The 16,849-nt window shown below is 51.3% G+C and overlaps 1 protein-coding gene across 1 annotated transcript; it reads left to right on the top strand.

The window, feature by feature from the left end:
* Positions 1-3,853: 3,853 nt before the first annotated feature.
* Positions 3,854-13,697, top strand: LOC124026541 (the record flags this gene model as incomplete). The annotated part of the gene is made up of 8 exons (XM_046339456.1): positions 3,854-4,162; positions 4,729-4,830; positions 9,431-9,586; positions 9,731-9,838; positions 10,212-10,334; positions 10,773-10,856; positions 11,811-11,915; positions 13,644-13,697. Coding segments are annotated over 8 exons (1,041 nt in total), but the record flags the coding sequence as incomplete, so codon positions are not given.
* Positions 13,698-16,849: the final 3,152 nt, after the last annotated feature.

Below are 16,849 nucleotides of genomic sequence, written 5' to 3'. Positions count from 1 at the left end.
GACACAGTCTACTGGAGGTATAAGGCCTCTGGTGACTGACTCAGAATGAAGGGGGATGGAGAGAGACACAGTCTACAGGAGGTATAAGGCCTCTGGTGACTGACTCAGAATGAAGGGGGATGGAGAGAGACACAGTCTACTGGAGGTATAAGGCCTCTGGTGACTGACTCAGAATGAAGGGGATGGAGAGAGACACAGTCTACTGGAGGTATAAGGCCTCTGGTGACTGACTCAGAATGAAGGGGGATGGAGAGAGACACAGTCTACAGGAGGTATAAGGCCTCTGGTGACTGACTCAGAATGAAGGGGGATGGAGAGAGACACAGTCTACAGGAGGGCCTATTCTGTTATGGATCAGATACTAGCTAATGGTTGACTCCTGCCTTTTCTTCTATGGTATCAGTTAGTATTTTCCCTATTCCAGCTGTGAGTGAATTAGCGGACAGGATATTGTGTTCACCTTTTTGAAAGGAAGATGTATAAAGATGTAACAGCTAATGAAAACAACAAGAGTCTGATCCAGAGTACAGGTTTCAGACTGGCAGCATCGTTACCTGCTCAACCCTCTGTCCCACTGTGAGAGAAGGGTTCAAGTTGCCCCTAAGAGCCTTGAAGCTGATCCTAGATCTGTACCGAGAGGAAACGCTCACCACGGAGCCCCACCGTGCCTGTGATGAAACCACTGCTGTTAAAGAGACCTGGGGAGTATCCTGCCTCCAGCACGACTGCAGTGGAAGGCAGGAGTTCAGTGAACAGGAACCGGCCACAACCAGACGTTGACGTTGTCTAACTCCTAGTACCTTGACCCACTCTGGGAGTGTTAAAGAGCTGCTCTCACGCTCAGAGAACAGAGAATGGCTCATCAGTTCCGTCAGGAGCGGATGCCTGCCTGAAGACACTAACCGGCCAATCAAGATGTCTACAGCCAGGACTGGCCAATCAGACCTCCCTGTCCAACCCAAAACACTCCCAGTAGTACCACAGTACAGATGTCCACAGCCAGGACTGGCCAATCGGAGACTGAGAAGACAGTGGTCAAGTACACCTCCCAGTCCCAGTCCAACCCAGTCCAACCCAGTCCAACCCAGTCCAACCCAGACCAACCCAGCTTGAAGGGGCTGAAGACATTCTCCTCTCACCCCAGCATTACTTCAGACAGTCATTCCCAGAAGAGCCAGGGACAGAGACAGAGCCAGGGGACAGAGACAGGGGACAGAGCCAGGGGACAGAGACAGAGCCCGGGGACAGAGCCAGGGGACAGAGCCAGGGGACAGAGACAGGGGACAGAGACAGGGGACAGAGCCAGGGACAGAGACAGAGCCAGGGGACAGAGACAGAGCCAGGGGACAGAGTCAGGGGACAGAGACAGGGGACAGAGTCAGGGACAGAGCCAGAGGACAGAGACAGGGGACAGAGCAGGGGACAGAGACAGAGCCCGGGGACAGAGCCAGGGGACAGAGCCAGGGGACAGAGCCAGGGACAGAGACAGGGGACAGAGCCAGGGACAGAGACAGAGCCAGGGAACAGAGCCAGGGACAGAGACAGGGGACAGAGCCAGAGGACAGAGACAGGGGACAGAGCAGGGGACAGAGACAGAGCCCGGGGACAGAGCCAGGGGACAGAGCCAGGGGACAGAGCCAGGGACAGAGACAGGGGACAGAGCCAGGGACAGAGACAGAGCCAGGGAACAGAGCCAGGGACAGAGACAGGGGACAGAGCCAGGGACAGAGACAGGGGACAGAGACAGGGGACAGAGCCAGGGACAGAGACAGGGGACAGAGCCAGGGACAGAGACAGAGCCAGGGGACAGAGCCAGGGACAGAGCCAGGGACAGAGCCAGAGCCAGGGGACAGAGCCAGGGGACAGAGCCAGGGACAGAGCCAGGGACAGAGACAGAGCCAGGGGACAGAGCCAGGGACAGAGCCCGGGGACAGAGCCAGGGGACAGAGCCAGGGGACAGAGCCAGGGACAGAGCCAGGGACAGAGACAGAGCCAGGGGACAGAGACGGGGACAGAGCCAGGGGACAGAGCCAGGGGACAGAGCCAGGGACAGAGACAGAGCCAGGGGACAGAGCCAGGGGACAGAGACAGAGCCAGGGGACAGAGACAGGGACAGAGCCAGGGACAGAGACAGAGCCAGGGGACAGAGACGGGGACAGAGCCAGGGGACAGAGCCAGGGGACAGAGCCAGGGGACAGAGCCAGGGACAGAGACAGAGCCAGGGGACAGAGCCAGGGACAGAGACAGAGCCAGGGGACAGAGACGGGGACAGAGCCAGGGACAGAGACAGAGCCAGGGGACAGAGCCAGGGACAGAGACAGAGCCAGGGGACAGAGACGGGGACAGAGACAGAGCCAGGGGACAGAGCCAGGGGACAGAGACAGAGCCAGGGGACAGAGCCAGGGGACAGAGCCAGGGACAGAGACAGAGCCAGGGGACAGAGCCAGGGACAGAGCCAGGGACAGAGACAGAGCCAGGGGACAGAGACGGGGACAGAGCCAGGGACAGAGACAGAGCCAGGGGACAGAGACAGAGCCAGGGGACAGAGACAGAGCCAGGGACAGAGACAGAGCCAGGGGACAGAGACAGAGCCAGGGGACAGAGACAGAGCCAGGGGACAGAGACGGGGACAGAGCCAGGGACAGAGACAGGGGACAGAGACAGAGCCAGGGACAGAGACGGGGACAGAGCCAGGGACAGAGACAGAGACGGGGACAGAGACAGAGCCAGGGGACAGAGACAGAGCCAGGGGACAGAGACGGGGACAGAGCCAGGGACAGAGACAGAGCCATGGGACAGAGACAGAGCCAGGGACAGAGACAGGGGACAGAGCCAGGGACAGAGACAGGGGACAGAGCCAGGGACAGAGACAGGGACAGAGACGTGGACAGGGACAGAGCCAGGGGACAGAGCCAGGGGACAGAGACAGAGCCAGGGGACAGAGACAGAGCCAGGGGACAGAGACGGGGACAGAGCCAGGGACAGAGACAGAGACAGAGCTGGGGACAGAGCCAGGGACAGAGCGAGGGGACAGAGACAGGGGACAGAGCTGGGGACAGAGCCAGGGACAGAATGGGTAAGTAGACTGCTAGGGGACTTTATAGGGATAGGATGAAGATCACACAGCATGGCCTGTCCGTCCGTCCGTCCGTCTGTCCGTCTGTCCGTCTGTCCGTCTGTCCGTCTGTCCGTCTGTCTGTCTGTCTGTCTGTCGACAACAACAGCAATCAACACAATATTGCCTCCGCAAAATTCTGTCCACGTGTCGACGAAAGCAGTCGATAAATGATTGCATGTGCATCGAATCCCAATGTACCGACTCAAACTAATGGCTTGATCCTAACCACAGCTTATTCAGTGGCTTCTGCCTTTCTGTGTGAGAAGCTGTCGGCTGTTAATGATGTTGTTACCAGTCTGCTGTATGAGGATGCCGCACTGACATTCACATCACAGCATGTCTGTTCAGCGTAATTCACTGGTTGATTTGCACATGATACGATCTTAGATCTCTTAACATACGGCACCTTCAAACGCTCCCTGTGCAGTGCTCCTCTCTCTGTCTTTTTCTCTCTCTCTCTTTCTTCCCTCTCTCTCTCTCTCTCTGTCTCTGTCTCTCTCTTTATTCCCTCTCTCTCTGTCTTTCTCTCTCTCTTTCTTCCCTCTCTCTCTCTGTCTTTCTCTCTCTCTCTTGCTTCCCTCTCTCTCTGTCTCTCTCTCTCTCTCTCTTTCTTCCCTCTCTGTCTCTCTCTCTCTCTCTTCCCCCTCTCTCTCTCTCTTCCCCTCCCCTCTCTCTCTCTCACCCCCTCTCTCTCCATCCCTCCAGCCATACATTTAATATCTTCTTCTCCTCCAGGAATCAGAATCTGATCCCAACAAGCAGCCCGAAAGTCCCCCGTCTGAGAACGAGCCCTCCAATCCTGTCAAAGTCCGCCAGAACCCCAAATATCAGCTGTTCCTGGATGGAGACACGATTGGGAATGGATCCAGGGATACGAATGGAACGTCTGGGAGAGAGAACGGGAACGGGAGAGAACCCAGGAACAGTTCCCGTTTGGACAGCGCTAGCTCCAGATTGGACAGCGCCAGCTCCAGATTCGGGCCAAACTACCGCGGGTCCCTGGAATCGCTTGCCTCTCGGGACTGGGACACCATGTCAGACAAGGTGAAGGCCTGGGGGGTGGGGGGGGGGGGGGGGCTAGGGGTCACTTAGAGCTGGGGACCAATAACAGGTCTGGTGCTTGGGCCTGCAGGGGCCAGGGGATTCATTCAGGGGTGGTGGTTGTGGCCAGTACTGCTAGGGGCCAGGCGATTCAGACATGGCCCGAGGGACAGTATTAGGGCTGGGGCTTGGGCCTTCAGGGGCCAGTTCTGCCAAGGACCACCAGGGGCCGAGATGGGGGAATGGGGGCCAGGGGGCCAGGGGAACGACCTGTTGTCCACCCACTCTAACTAAACTGATCAGCACCGGATGCTGTCTGTAGACTTAAGCAGATCAGCAACTGTCTGTCTGCTCCAACTGCTGTACTGTAGGAGCATGGTGTGACCCACCTTAGACCTGGGCTTTATGATGTAGCGCCACCTACTGGTGTACAACAGGCGTTACAATAATATCAATATTAAAATCAATATTGGAATTGACCGTAATGTTAAAAGACAACATTTTTTTAGAAGGTTAATGTTTTTATTTATGTGTTTTAATCAATGTACTGTTTTCTGTGTGTTATCTAGGTGGGAGGTTTTGAGAGTCCTCCCAGAGTGTTCAACAGTCCCTACGCTACAGCGGCTTCCACGGACTACAACCCTGGAATGAACCGGATGTCAGAGCAAAAGGTAAGACTCTCAGCAAAATGGGATTATTATATTATTATTATTATGATACAGAAACAAATGTTTCGCCACTTGTCTTAGAGAGCAAAGAGTGATGATATTATTGCACACTTGCGAAAGTATTCCATCCCCCTTGGCATTTTTCCTATTTTGTTGCCTTACAACCTGGAATTAAAATAGATTTTTTTGGGGGGGGGTTTGTATCATTTGATTTACACAACATACCTACCACTTAGAAGATACAACATATGTTTTAATGCAAAACAAACAAGAAATAAGATTTTTTTTAAATGAAAATTTGAGCGTGCATAACTATTCAAAGGCAATACATTGGAGAGCCATCTTATGCAGCAATTACCGCTGCAAGTCTCTTGGGGTATGTCTCTATAAGCTTGGCACATCTAGCCACTGGGATCTTTGGGCTCTTTCGTCAAGGGAAAACTGCTCCAGCTCCTTCAAGTTGGATGGGTTCTGCTGGTGTACAGCAATCTTTAAGTGATACCACAGATTCTCAATTGGATTGAGGTCTGGGCTTTGACTAGGTCATTCCAAGACATTTAAATGTTCCCCTTAAACCACTCAAGTGTTGGTTCAGCAGTATGCTTAGGGTCATTGTTGTGCTGGAAGGTGAACCTCCGTCCCAGACTCAAATCTCTGGAAAACTGAAACAGGTTTCCCTCAAGAATTTCCCTGTATTTAGCGTCATCCATCATTCCTTCCATTCTGACCCGTTTCCCAGTTCCTGCCGATGGAAAAACATCCCCACAGCATTGTTCGTGGAATTTTAAATTCCTATATGTTTTGTAGCCAAAACCAAATTCTTCCTCATTCTAAATCATTAATGATTTGTAAGTTCATTAATTATACATGAAGTAGATTGAGACCCGTCTTAAAAGCCAAGCTAACAGTGTTTAATTCAAGAGAGTACTAACCACATACACATATTTCCACAGGTTATAAACTGAAAATGACGTCAGCGTTTTCTCAACGTTCTATCTATTTCACCAGTAGAGGGGTCCTTTAGCTCTCGAGCCTTATGCTCCACGCCTGAAGTCAAGGTCAGTCAGTATAAATCAACATTCTAGACAGTCTGGAGATGGGCCATTCCTGCCACCTGGAGATTGTACAAATGTATGAACTAAGGAACAGACCTTCATTGTTACTAAACTCCTGACTACATTATATACAATTGGGAAAGGGAGCAAGAGAGAAAATTCACATATACAGTACATTATAGCATTTGGACTAGTCAGTTCTGATTGGAATGTACATACATAATTAGTCATTTCAACCATAATTTCTTCTAACAAGCATGATGCTGCCTCCACCATGCTTCACGGCTGGGGATGGTGTTCTCGGGGTGATGCGAGGTGTTGGGTTTGCGCCAGACATAGTGTTTTCCTTGAAAAAAGCTCAATTTTATTCTCCTCTGACCAGGGTACCTTCTTCCATATGTTTGGGGAGACTCCCACATGCCTTTTGGCGAACAACAAATATGTTTGCCTATTTTTTTCTTTAAGTAATGGCTTTTTTCTGGCCACTCTTCCATAAAGCCCAGCTCTGTGGAGTGTACAGTGTAAAGGGGTCCTATGGACAGATACTCCAATCTCCTCTGTGGAGCTTTGCAGCTCCTTCAGGGTTATCTTTGGTCTCTTTGTTGCCTCTCTGATTAATGCCCACCTTGCCTGGTCCGTGAGTTTTGGTGTGTTTTGGTGCGCGGCCCTCCCTTGGCAGGTTTGCTGTGGTGCCATATTCTTTCAATTTTTGGAATAATAGATTTAATGGTGCTCCGTGGGATTGTCAAAGTTTTGGATATTGTTTTATAACCTGATATGGACTTCTCCACAACTTTGTCCCTGATCTGTTTGGAGAAGCTCCTTGGGGCCTTTCAGAACAGCTATATACATACTGAGATCATGTGACACTAAGATTGCACTCAGGTGGACTTTATTTAACTATTGATGAGACTTCTGAAGGTAATTGATTGCACCAGATCTTATTTAGGTGCTTCATAACAAAGGGGGTGAATACATATGCACGCACCACTTTTCTGTTAAGAATTTTTATTTTTTATTTTTTTTAATTCAAGTTCATTTTTTAATTTCACTTCACCAATTTGGACTATTTTCTGTGTGTGTCCATTACATGAAATCCAAATAAAAATCCATTTAAATTACAGGTTGTAATGCAACATAAATAGGAAAAACACCAAGGGGGATGAATACTTTTGCAAGGCGCTGAATATTATTGTAAAGCCCATTTATCTCAGTTTGACTACCTTTTCCTATTTTTCCTTTCCCCTCCCCTCTCCCTGTTCTCTCCCTTCCACCTGTTCTCCCCTGTTCTCTCCCCTGTTCTCTCCCCCTCCCCTGTTCTCTCCCTTCCCCCCCTCTCCCTGTTCTCCCCCTCTCCCTGTTCTCCCCCCTCTCCCTGTTCTCCCCCTCTCCCTGTTCTCCCCCTCTCCTGTTCCCCCCCCCCCTCCCCTGTTCTCCCCATGTTCTCCCCCTGTTCTCTCCCTTCCTTTCGCCCCCTCTCCCTGTTCTCACCACTCTCCCTGTTCTCCCCCCTCTCCCTGTTCCCCCTCTCCCTGTTCTCTCCCCCTCTCTCCCTGTTCCCCCTCCCTGTTCTCCCCCTGTTCTCTCCCTCCTCTCCCTGTTCTCTCCCTCCCCTCCCTGTTCTCTCCCTCCCTCTCCCTGTTCTCTCCCTTCCCTTCCCCTCTCCCCCTCCCTGTATTCTCCCTCCCCTCCCTGTTCTCTCCCCTTCCTTCCCCCTGTTCCCCCTCCCCTGTTCTCTCCCTGTACCCCCCTCCCCTGTTCTCTCCCTTCCTTTCCCCCTCCCCTCTCCCTGTTCCCCCCCCTGTTCTCTCCCTTCCCTTCCCTCCCCTCTCCCTGTTCTCTCCCTCCCTTCCCCTGTCCCCCCCCCCTCCCCTGTTCTCTCCCTGTACCCCCCTCCCCTGTTCTCTCCCTGTTCCCCCTCCCCTGTTCTCTCCCTGTCCCCCCCTCCCCTGTTCTCTCCCTGTCCCCCCTCCCCTGTTCTCTCCCTTCCCTTCCCCTGTTCTCTCCCTGTTCCCCCCCCCCCCTGTTCTCTCCCTGTTCCCCCTCCCCTGTTCTCTCCCTGTCCCCCCTGTTCTCTCCCTTCCTTTCCCTTCCCCTCTCCCTGTTCTCTCCCTCCCCTCTCCCTGTTCTCTCCCTTCCCTTCCCCTCTCCCTGTTCTCTCCTCCCTCCCTGTTCTCTCCCTCCCCTCTCCCTGTTCTCTCCCTTCCCTTCCCCTCTCCCTCCCCTCTCCCTGTTCTCTCCCTTCCCTTCCCCTCTCCCTCCCCTCTCCCTGTTCTCTCCCTTCCTTTCCCCTCCCCTGTTCTCTCCCTGTTCCCCCCCTCCCCTGTTCTCTCCCTTCCTTTCCCCTCCCCTCTCCCTGTTCTCTCCCTTCCCCCTGTTCTCTCCCTCCCCTCCCTGTTCTCTCCCTCCCCTCCCTGTTCTCTCCCTCCCCTCCCTGTTCTCTCTCTTCCCTTCCCCTCTCCCTGTTCTCTCCCTCCCCTCCCTGTTCTCTCCCTTCCCCCTGTTCCCTCCCTCCCCTCCCTGTTCTCTCTCTTCCCTTCCCCTCTCCCTGTTGCCTCCGTTCCCCTCCCCTCTCCCTGTTCTCTCCCTTCCCCCTGTTCTCTCCCTCCCCTCTCCCTGTTCTCTCCCTCCCTCCCTGTTCTCTCCCTTCCCCCTATTCTCTCCCTCCCCTCTCCCTGTTCTCTCCCTTCTCCCTGTTCTCTCCCTTCCCCCTGTTCTCTCCCTCCCCTCTCCCTGTTCTCTCCCTCCTCCCCTGTTCTCTCCCTTCCCCTGTTCTCTCCCTCCCCTCTCCCTGTTCTCTCCCTCCTCCCTGTTCTCTCCCTTCCCCCTGTTCTCTCCCCCCCTCCCTGTTCTGTCCCTTCCCCCTGTTCTCTCCTCCCCTCCCTGTTCTCTCCCTCCCCTCCCTGTTCTCTCCCTTACCTTCCCTCTCCCTGTTCTCTCCCTCCACTCCCTGTTCTCTCCCTTCCCCCTGTTCTCTCCCCTCCCCTCCCTGTTCTCTCCCTTCCCCCTGTTCTCTCCCTCCCCTCCCTGTTCTCTCCCTCCCCCCTGTTCTCTCCCTCCCTCCCCTGTTCTCTCCCTTCCCTCCCTGTTCTCTCCCTCCCTCCCTGTTCTCTCTCTTCCCTTCCCCTCTCCCTGTTCTCTCCCTTACCTTCCCCTCTCCCTGTTCTCTCCCTTACCTTCCCCTCTCCCTGTTCTCTCCCTCCTCTCCCTGTTCTCTCCCTCCCCTCTCCTGTTCTCTCCCTTCCCCTGTTCTCTCCCTCCCCCTTCCCCCTGTTCTCTCCCCTCCTCTCCCTGTTCTCTCCCTCCCTCTCCCTGTTCTCTCCCTTCCCCCTGTTCTCCCCTCCCCTCTCCCTGTTCTCTCCCTCCCCTCTCCCTGTTCTCTCCCTCCTCTCCCTGTTCTCTCCCTCCCCTCTCCCTGTTCTCTCCCTCCCCTCCCTGTTCTCTCCCTTCCCCCTGTTCTCTCCCTCCCCTCCCTCTTCTCTCTCTTCCCTTCCCCTCTCCCTGTTGCCTCCGTTCCCCTCCCCTCTTCTTTTCTCTCTCTGCATTAGATGCAGGAGGTGATGTCTCCAGCCACATCAGAGCTGAACCTGTTCAACAGCTACAACAGCAGAAGTAGCAGCCCTGTGCTCTCCTTCACCTCGGCCGCGACCTCCTCACGCGCACGCTTCTCAACCTTCGACTCTCTCAGGAGGCGGGACCAGCCGGTGAGTGGGCGGAGCGATTATACGGGGTTAAATAACAACCATCTCAGTAACATATTTGTATGCCTCTTGACACATTCTAAAGGCTCATAATATATCTAATAGCGGTACTGCTACATCTGTATGACTGAGCCCTGGGTCTTCCAGGTGATGCCAAGCCAACTCCCCATGCGGTCCACAGCGTCGCCTGTTGCTATGCCCAGCAAGAGAGACTACATCGAGGAGCTGACCAGACAGATGGATGCCTGTCAGAAGGTGCAGTATGAAGACTCTCGCTCGCTCGCTCACTCACTCACTCACTCACTCACTCACTCACTCACTCACTCACTCACTCACTCACTCAGTCACTCTCTCAGTCAGTCACTCTCTCAGTCACTCTCTCAGTCACTCTCTCAGTCAGTCAGTCACTCTCTCAGTCAGTCAGTCAGTCACTTCATCACTCACTCAGTCAGTCACTCAGTCAATCACTCAGTCAGTCACGCAGTCAGTCACTCAGTCAGTCACTCAGTCACTCACTCAGTCACTCACTCAGTCACTCACTCACTCAGTCACTCACTCACTCACTCACTCACTCACTCACTCACTCACACTCTGTCTCTCTCACTCCGTGTCCCCCTTCATTCCACAGAGGAACCAGTTCCTGGAGGCAGAGAGCATAGAGATGGACAAGGAGAGGAACCAGATCAGGTTGGAGATGAGAGGCCTGTTGGTGAACAACGAGGACCTTCTCAGAACCAACAGTACCCTGCAGGTGTGTAGCATGATGGACTACAATACCCAGAATGCTCTGTGTAACATATCTGGTTTGATCTCAGTAAAGATGTTGCCTGGGTACTAGTCTGTTTGTGCCTTGATACCACTCCTTGTCATGGCAACGAGTAGCATGATGGACTACAATACCCAGAATGCTCTGTGTAACATATCTGGTTTGATCTCAGTAAAGATGTTGCCTGGGTACCAGTCTGTTTGTGCCTTGATACCACTCCTTGTCATGGCAACGAGTAGCATGATGGACTACAATACCCAGAATGCTCTGTGTAACATATCTGGTTTGATCTCAGTAAAGATGTTGCCTGGGTACCAGTCTGTCATGGCAACGAGTAGCATGATGGCACAAACAGACTGGTACCCAGGCTAGTAAAGAGGCTTCTGAAGCTAACGTAATGTCCTGTCTCCTTATCAATCCAAGATGGAGATGAACAGGATGAGGATGAGGATGGTAGAGCTGGAGAGAGACAACACGGCCATGACGGAACGCTTCAGAGTTATGGAGGTAGGCTTCTGGACTACACAGAAACTACACTGTGTACCACCTGGACTGGACTACACAGAAACTACACTGTGTTCACCTGGACTGGACTACACAGAAACTACACTGTGTTCACCTGGACTGACTACACAGAAACTACACTGTGTTCACCTGGACTGGACTACACAGAAACTACACTGTGTTCACCTGGACTGGACTACACAGAAACTACACTATTTCCACCTGGACTGGACTACACAGAAACTACACTATTGTTCAGTTGGACTGGACTACACAGAAACTACACTGTGTATCACTGGACTACACAGACACTACACTCTGTTCATCTGGACTGGACTACGCAGAAACTACACTGTGTTCATCTGGACTACACAGAAACTACACTGTGTTCATCTGGACTACACAGAAACTACACAGTGTATCACCGGACTACACAGAAACTACACTGTGTTCATCTGGACTGGACTACACAGAAACTACACTGTGTTCATCTGGACTGGAAAACACAGAAACTACACTGTGTTCATCTGGACTGGAAAACACAGAAACTACACTGTGTTCACCTGGACTGGACTACACAGAAACTACACTGTGTTCATCTGGACTGGATTACACAGAAACTACACTATTGTTCAGTTGGACTGGACTACACATAAACTACACTATTTTAATCTGGACTACACATAAACTACACTGTGTTCACCTGGACTACACAGAAACTACACTATTTTAATCTGGACTACACATAAACTACACTGTGTTCACCTGGACTACACAGAAACTACACTGTGTTCATCTTGCTGAGACACTGCCATAGAGCTGGATAGAATGATTATCTCCCAACACACAAGCTCCTACTTTCATTTATTTCTAGATAGAAAACACAACCACTAATATCTAAGTGTTGAAACACAGAGGATGTCTCTAGAGAGCTGATCTCCTCTATGTTTCCTCCAGACGGAGCTGACCGAGTCCAGGGCCCAGATGGTGGAGGCCAACACTCAGGAATACGCCTTCAACTTCCTGCAGCAGTCTCTGAAGAATAAGATACAGGTCGCTGAGGTACAGTATAGGCTTCTCCATAATCAGATTCCACCACAGACCCCAGTTAGCTGGGCCTATTCTACCACAGACCTCCGTTAGCTGGGCCTATTCTACCACAGACCTCAGGTAGCTGGGCCTATTCTACCACAGACCTCAGTTATCTGGGCCTATTCTACCACAGACCTCAGTCAGTTAGCTGGGCCTATTCTACCACAGACCTCAGTTAGCTGGGCCTATTCTACCACATACCTCAGTCAGTTGGGCCAATTCTACCACAGACCTCCGTTAGCTGGGCCTATTCTACCACAGACCTCAGTTAGCTGGGCCTATTCCACCACAGACCTCAGTTAGCTGGGCCTATTCTACCACAGACCTCCGTTAGCTGGGCCTATTCTACCACAGACCTCAGTTAGCTGGGCCTATTCTACCACAGACCTCTGTAAGCTGGGCCAATTCTACCACAGACCTCCGTTAGCTGGGCCTATTCTACCACAGACCTGTCAGTCAGTTAGCTGGGCCTATTCTACCACAGACCTCTTTTACCTGGGCCAATTCTACCACAGACCTCCGTTCGCTGGGCCTATTCTACCACAAACCTCCGTTAGCTGGGCCTATTCTACCACAGACCTCCGTTAGCTGGGCCTATTCTACCACAGACCTCCGTTAGCTGGGCCTATTCTACCACAGACCTCCGTTAGCTGGGCCTATTCTACCACAGACCTCAGTTAGCTGGGCCTATTCTACCACAGACCTCCGTTAGCTGGGCCTATTCTACCACAGACCTGTCGGTCAGTTAGCTGGGCCTATTCTACCACAGACCTCCGTTAGCTGGGCCTATTCTACCACAGACCTCCGTTAGCTGGGCCTATTCTACCACAGACCTCCGTTAGCTGGGCCTATTCTACCACAGACCTCAGTTAGCTGGGCCTATTCTACCACAGACCTCCGTTAGCTGGGCCTATTCTACCACAGACCTCAGTTAGCTGGGCCTATTCTACCACAGACCTCAGTTAGCTGGGCCTATTCTACCACATACCTCAGTCAGTTGGGCCTATTCTACCACAGACCTCCGTTAGCTGGGCCTATTCTACCACAGACCTCAGTTAGCTGGGCCTATTCCACCACAGACCTCAGTTAGCTGGGCCTATTCTACCACAGACCTCCGTTAGCTGGGCCTATTCTACCACAGACCTCTGTAAGCTGGGCCAATTCTACCACAGACCTCCGTTAGCTGGGCCTATTCTACCACAGACCTGTCAGTCAGTTAGCTGGGCCTATTCTACCACAGACCTCTTTACCTGGGCCAATTCTACCACAGACCTCCGTTCGCTGGGCCTATTCTACCACAAACCTCCGTTAGCTGGGCCTATTCTACCACAGACCTCCGTTAGCTGGGCCTATTCTACCACAGACCTCCGTTAGCTGGGCCTATTCTACCACAGACCTCCAGTTAGCTGGGCCTATTCTACCACAGACCTCCGTTAGCTGGGCCTATTCTACCACAGACCTGTCGGTCAGTTAGCTGGGCCTATTCTACCACAGACCTCCGTTAGCTGGGCCTATTCTACCACAGACCTCCGTTAGCTGGGCCTATTCTACCACAGACATCAGTTAGCTGGGCCTATTCTACCACAGACCTGTCAGTCAGTTAGCTGGGCCTATTCTACCACAGACCTCCATTAGCTGGGCCTATTCTACCACAGACCTCCGTTAGCTGGGCCTATTCTATCCCCTCTGTGCATCCAGAAAATGCACCCTACTCCCTACCATGACCCTGCTCAAAACGAGTGCACTATATAACTGTGTCTGTCCTACACCATGTGCCCTATAGGAGCGCTAGAGAAGCAGACGCTCCATGCCCAGGGGCTGTCAGAGAAGCTGTGGCTGTCTGAGAGACAGTTGGAGGATCTCGAGGTGGACAAGGAGACACGGGACAAGAAGAGATCAGAGCTCAGTGACACTGTCTTCAGACTGGAGACTGAGGTACAGTACTGTTCACTGTTACACACCTATAATGTAGCTACAAGGGTTGAGGTCAATTCTTATTCAATTCTTATTCAATTCTTATTCAATTCCCTTTCAAATTCCAGGGCAGTATTTAAAGTCAGAGATAATTCAATTCCTTTCAATTCCAATGTTAGGTCAATTCTAAGAATTGTATTCCCAATTCAATATTAACCCCAACAATTCCACAAATTCCAATTTTAATTATATTCATTGAGGCTTTCAGGCAAAATATAGAAATACAAGTTTAAATGATTTTAAAACAAATCTTGCAGTCAGTTTGTTATTTAAATGTAATTTGTTATTTAAATTTGTTATTTAAATGTAATTTGTTATTTAAATTTGTTATTTAAATTTAATTTGTTCATTTAATTTGTTATTTAAAGTGCATTTTTTCCTTTAACTGCAATTGAAATAAACACATATTACAATTTCAATTACGATTCCATTACATGAAAATTGTTGAAATTCGAATTGAATTCAATGTAAATTCTCCACTTTTTAAATTTATTTTATTTATCTTGAATTGGAATTGACCAATTAGCTGCCTAAGTTTCAAATAGTTCTATCCACTGTACTGACACCAGGGGCGGAGGATTCAGAATCAGGAGCAAACAGCATTTCAGGAAAATCTGAACATTTTGGGAAAGTATGTAATGGGTACAGGATGGGTACAGGATGGGTAGAGGATGGGTACAGGATGGGTACAGGATGGGTACAGGATGGGTACAGGATGGGTACAAGATGGGTACAAGATTTTTTAATTTATTTTATATTTTATTTAACTAGTTAGTTAAGAACAAATTCTTATTTTCAATGACAGCCTAGGAACAGTGGGTTAACTGCCTTGTTCAGGGGGCAGAACGATAGATGTTCACCTTGTCAGTTCGGGGGATTTGAACTTGCAACATTTCGGTTACCAGTCCGAACCCTCTAATATGGGTAAATTATGGGTAGAAGGTGGGTACAGTTTATATGTGTGACATTCTGGTCTCTTCCTCCACAGCTAGAAGAGGCTCTACAGAAAGCCACCCAGGCGACAGCAGAGCTCAGTCTGCAACAGAAGCTACGAGATGACGCCCTGCTGAGGGTAGAGGAGATGGAGGAGAGTTTACTGGAGAGGGGTCAGGAGCTGCAGATAGCCCAACAGACTGTCATCCGCCTACAGGGACAGGTAAAATACTGACCAAGGCCTTACAGCTAGGGTTAGGGTTAGGGTTAGGGTTAGTGGGTTAGGGTTAGAGGGTTAGGGGGTTAGGGTTAGAGGGTTAGGGTTAGGGTTAGAGGGTTAGGGGTTAGGGGTTAGGGGGTTAGTGGGTTATGGGGTTAGGGTTAGAGGGTTAGGGGTTAGGGTTAGAGGGTTAGGGTTAGGGTTAGAGGGTTAGGTTAGGGGTTAGGGTTAGGGGGTTAGAGGGTTAGGGGGTTAGGGGGTTAGGGTTAGGGGGTTAGAGGGTTAGAGGGTTAGTGGGTTAGGGGTTAGAGGGTTAGTGGGTTAGGGGTTAGGGGGTTAGAGGGTTAGTGGGTTAGGGGTTAGAGGGTTAGAGGGTTAGTGGGTTAGGGGTTAGGGGGTTAGAGGGTTAGGGGGTTAGAGGGTTAGAGGGTTAGTGGGTTAGGGGTTAGGGGTTAGAGGGTTAGGGGGTTAGAGGGTTAGGGGGTTAGGGGTTAGAGGGGTTAGGGGTTAGGGTTAGAGGGTTAGGGGGTTAGGGGTTAGAGGGTTAGAGGGTTAGTGGGTTAGGGGTTAGGGGGTTAGAGGGTTAGTGGGTTAGGGGTTAGAGGGTTAGTGGGTTAGTGGGTTAGGGGTTAGAGGGTTAGGGGGTTAGAGGGTTAGTGGGTTAGGGGTTAGGGGTTAGGGGTTAGGGTTGATCAGCCTCCAGGGACAGATAGATAAGGACATAGGCCTTACAGCTAGGGTTAGGGTTAGTGGGTTATGGGGTTAGGGTTAGGGGTTAGGGGTTAGAGGGTTAGAGGGTTAGGGGTTAGGGTTAGAGTTGATCAGCCTCCAGGGACAGGTAGATAAGGACATAGGCCTTACAGCTAGGGTTAGGGTTAGTGGGTTATGGGGTTAGGGTTAGGGGTTAGAGGGTTAGTGGGTTAGGGGGTTAGAGGGTTAGGGGGTTAGGGGTTAGGGGGTTAGAGGGTTAGTGGGTTAGGGGGTTAGGGGGTTAGGGGTTAGAGGGTTAGTGGGTTAGGGGTTAGAGGTTAGAGGGTTAGTGGGTTAGGGGGTTAGGGGGTTAGAGGGTTAGGGGGTTAGGGGGTTAGAGGGTTAGGGGTTAGAGGGTTAGGGGTTAGAGGGTTAGAGGGTTAGTGGGTTAGGGGGTTAGGGGGTTAGAGGGTTAGGGGTTAGGGGGTTAGAGGGTTAGTGGGTTAGGGGGTTAGAGGGTTAGAGGGTTAGTGGGTTAGTGGGTTAGGGGGTTAGGGGGTTAGAGGGTTAGTGGGTTAGGGGTTAGTGGGTTAGGGGTTAGGGGTTAGGGGTTAGGGTTGATCAGCCTCCAGGGACAGATAGATAAGGACATAGGCCTTACAGCTAGGGTTAGGGTTAGTGGGTTATGGGGTTAGGGTTAGGGGGTTAGGGGGTTAGAGGGTTAGAGGGTTAGGGGGTTAGGGTTAGAGTTGATCAGCCTCCAGGGACAGGTAGATAAGGACATAGGCCTTACAGCTAGGGTTAGGGTTAGTGGGTTATGGGGTTAGGGTTAGGGGTTAGGGGGTTAGAGGGTTAGAGGGTTAGGGGTTAGGGTTAGAGTTGATCAGCCTCCAGGGACAGGTAGATAAGGACATAGGCCTTACAAGGTCTGACAGCATGCGTTGGCGTAGGCCTTACTATAGTCAAACGCCAAAAAACAACTTGTCTTTGAGATCGACTTTTGAAAGTAATTTCTGCTTAAGTCGACATCCATGTGTTTACAGCAATCGTGTCACCTACTTGACCTAAACTGTAAAATGTGTGTCCA

Source organism: Oncorhynchus gorbuscha, unplaced genomic scaffold (assembly GCF_021184085.1).
Source record: "Oncorhynchus gorbuscha isolate QuinsamMale2020 ecotype Even-year unplaced genomic scaffold, OgorEven_v1.0 Un_scaffold_2754, whole genome shotgun sequence".
Taxonomy (NCBI): domain Eukaryota; kingdom Metazoa; phylum Chordata; class Actinopteri; order Salmoniformes; family Salmonidae; genus Oncorhynchus; species Oncorhynchus gorbuscha.
This window is presented reverse-complemented; position numbering and strand designations above follow the sequence as displayed.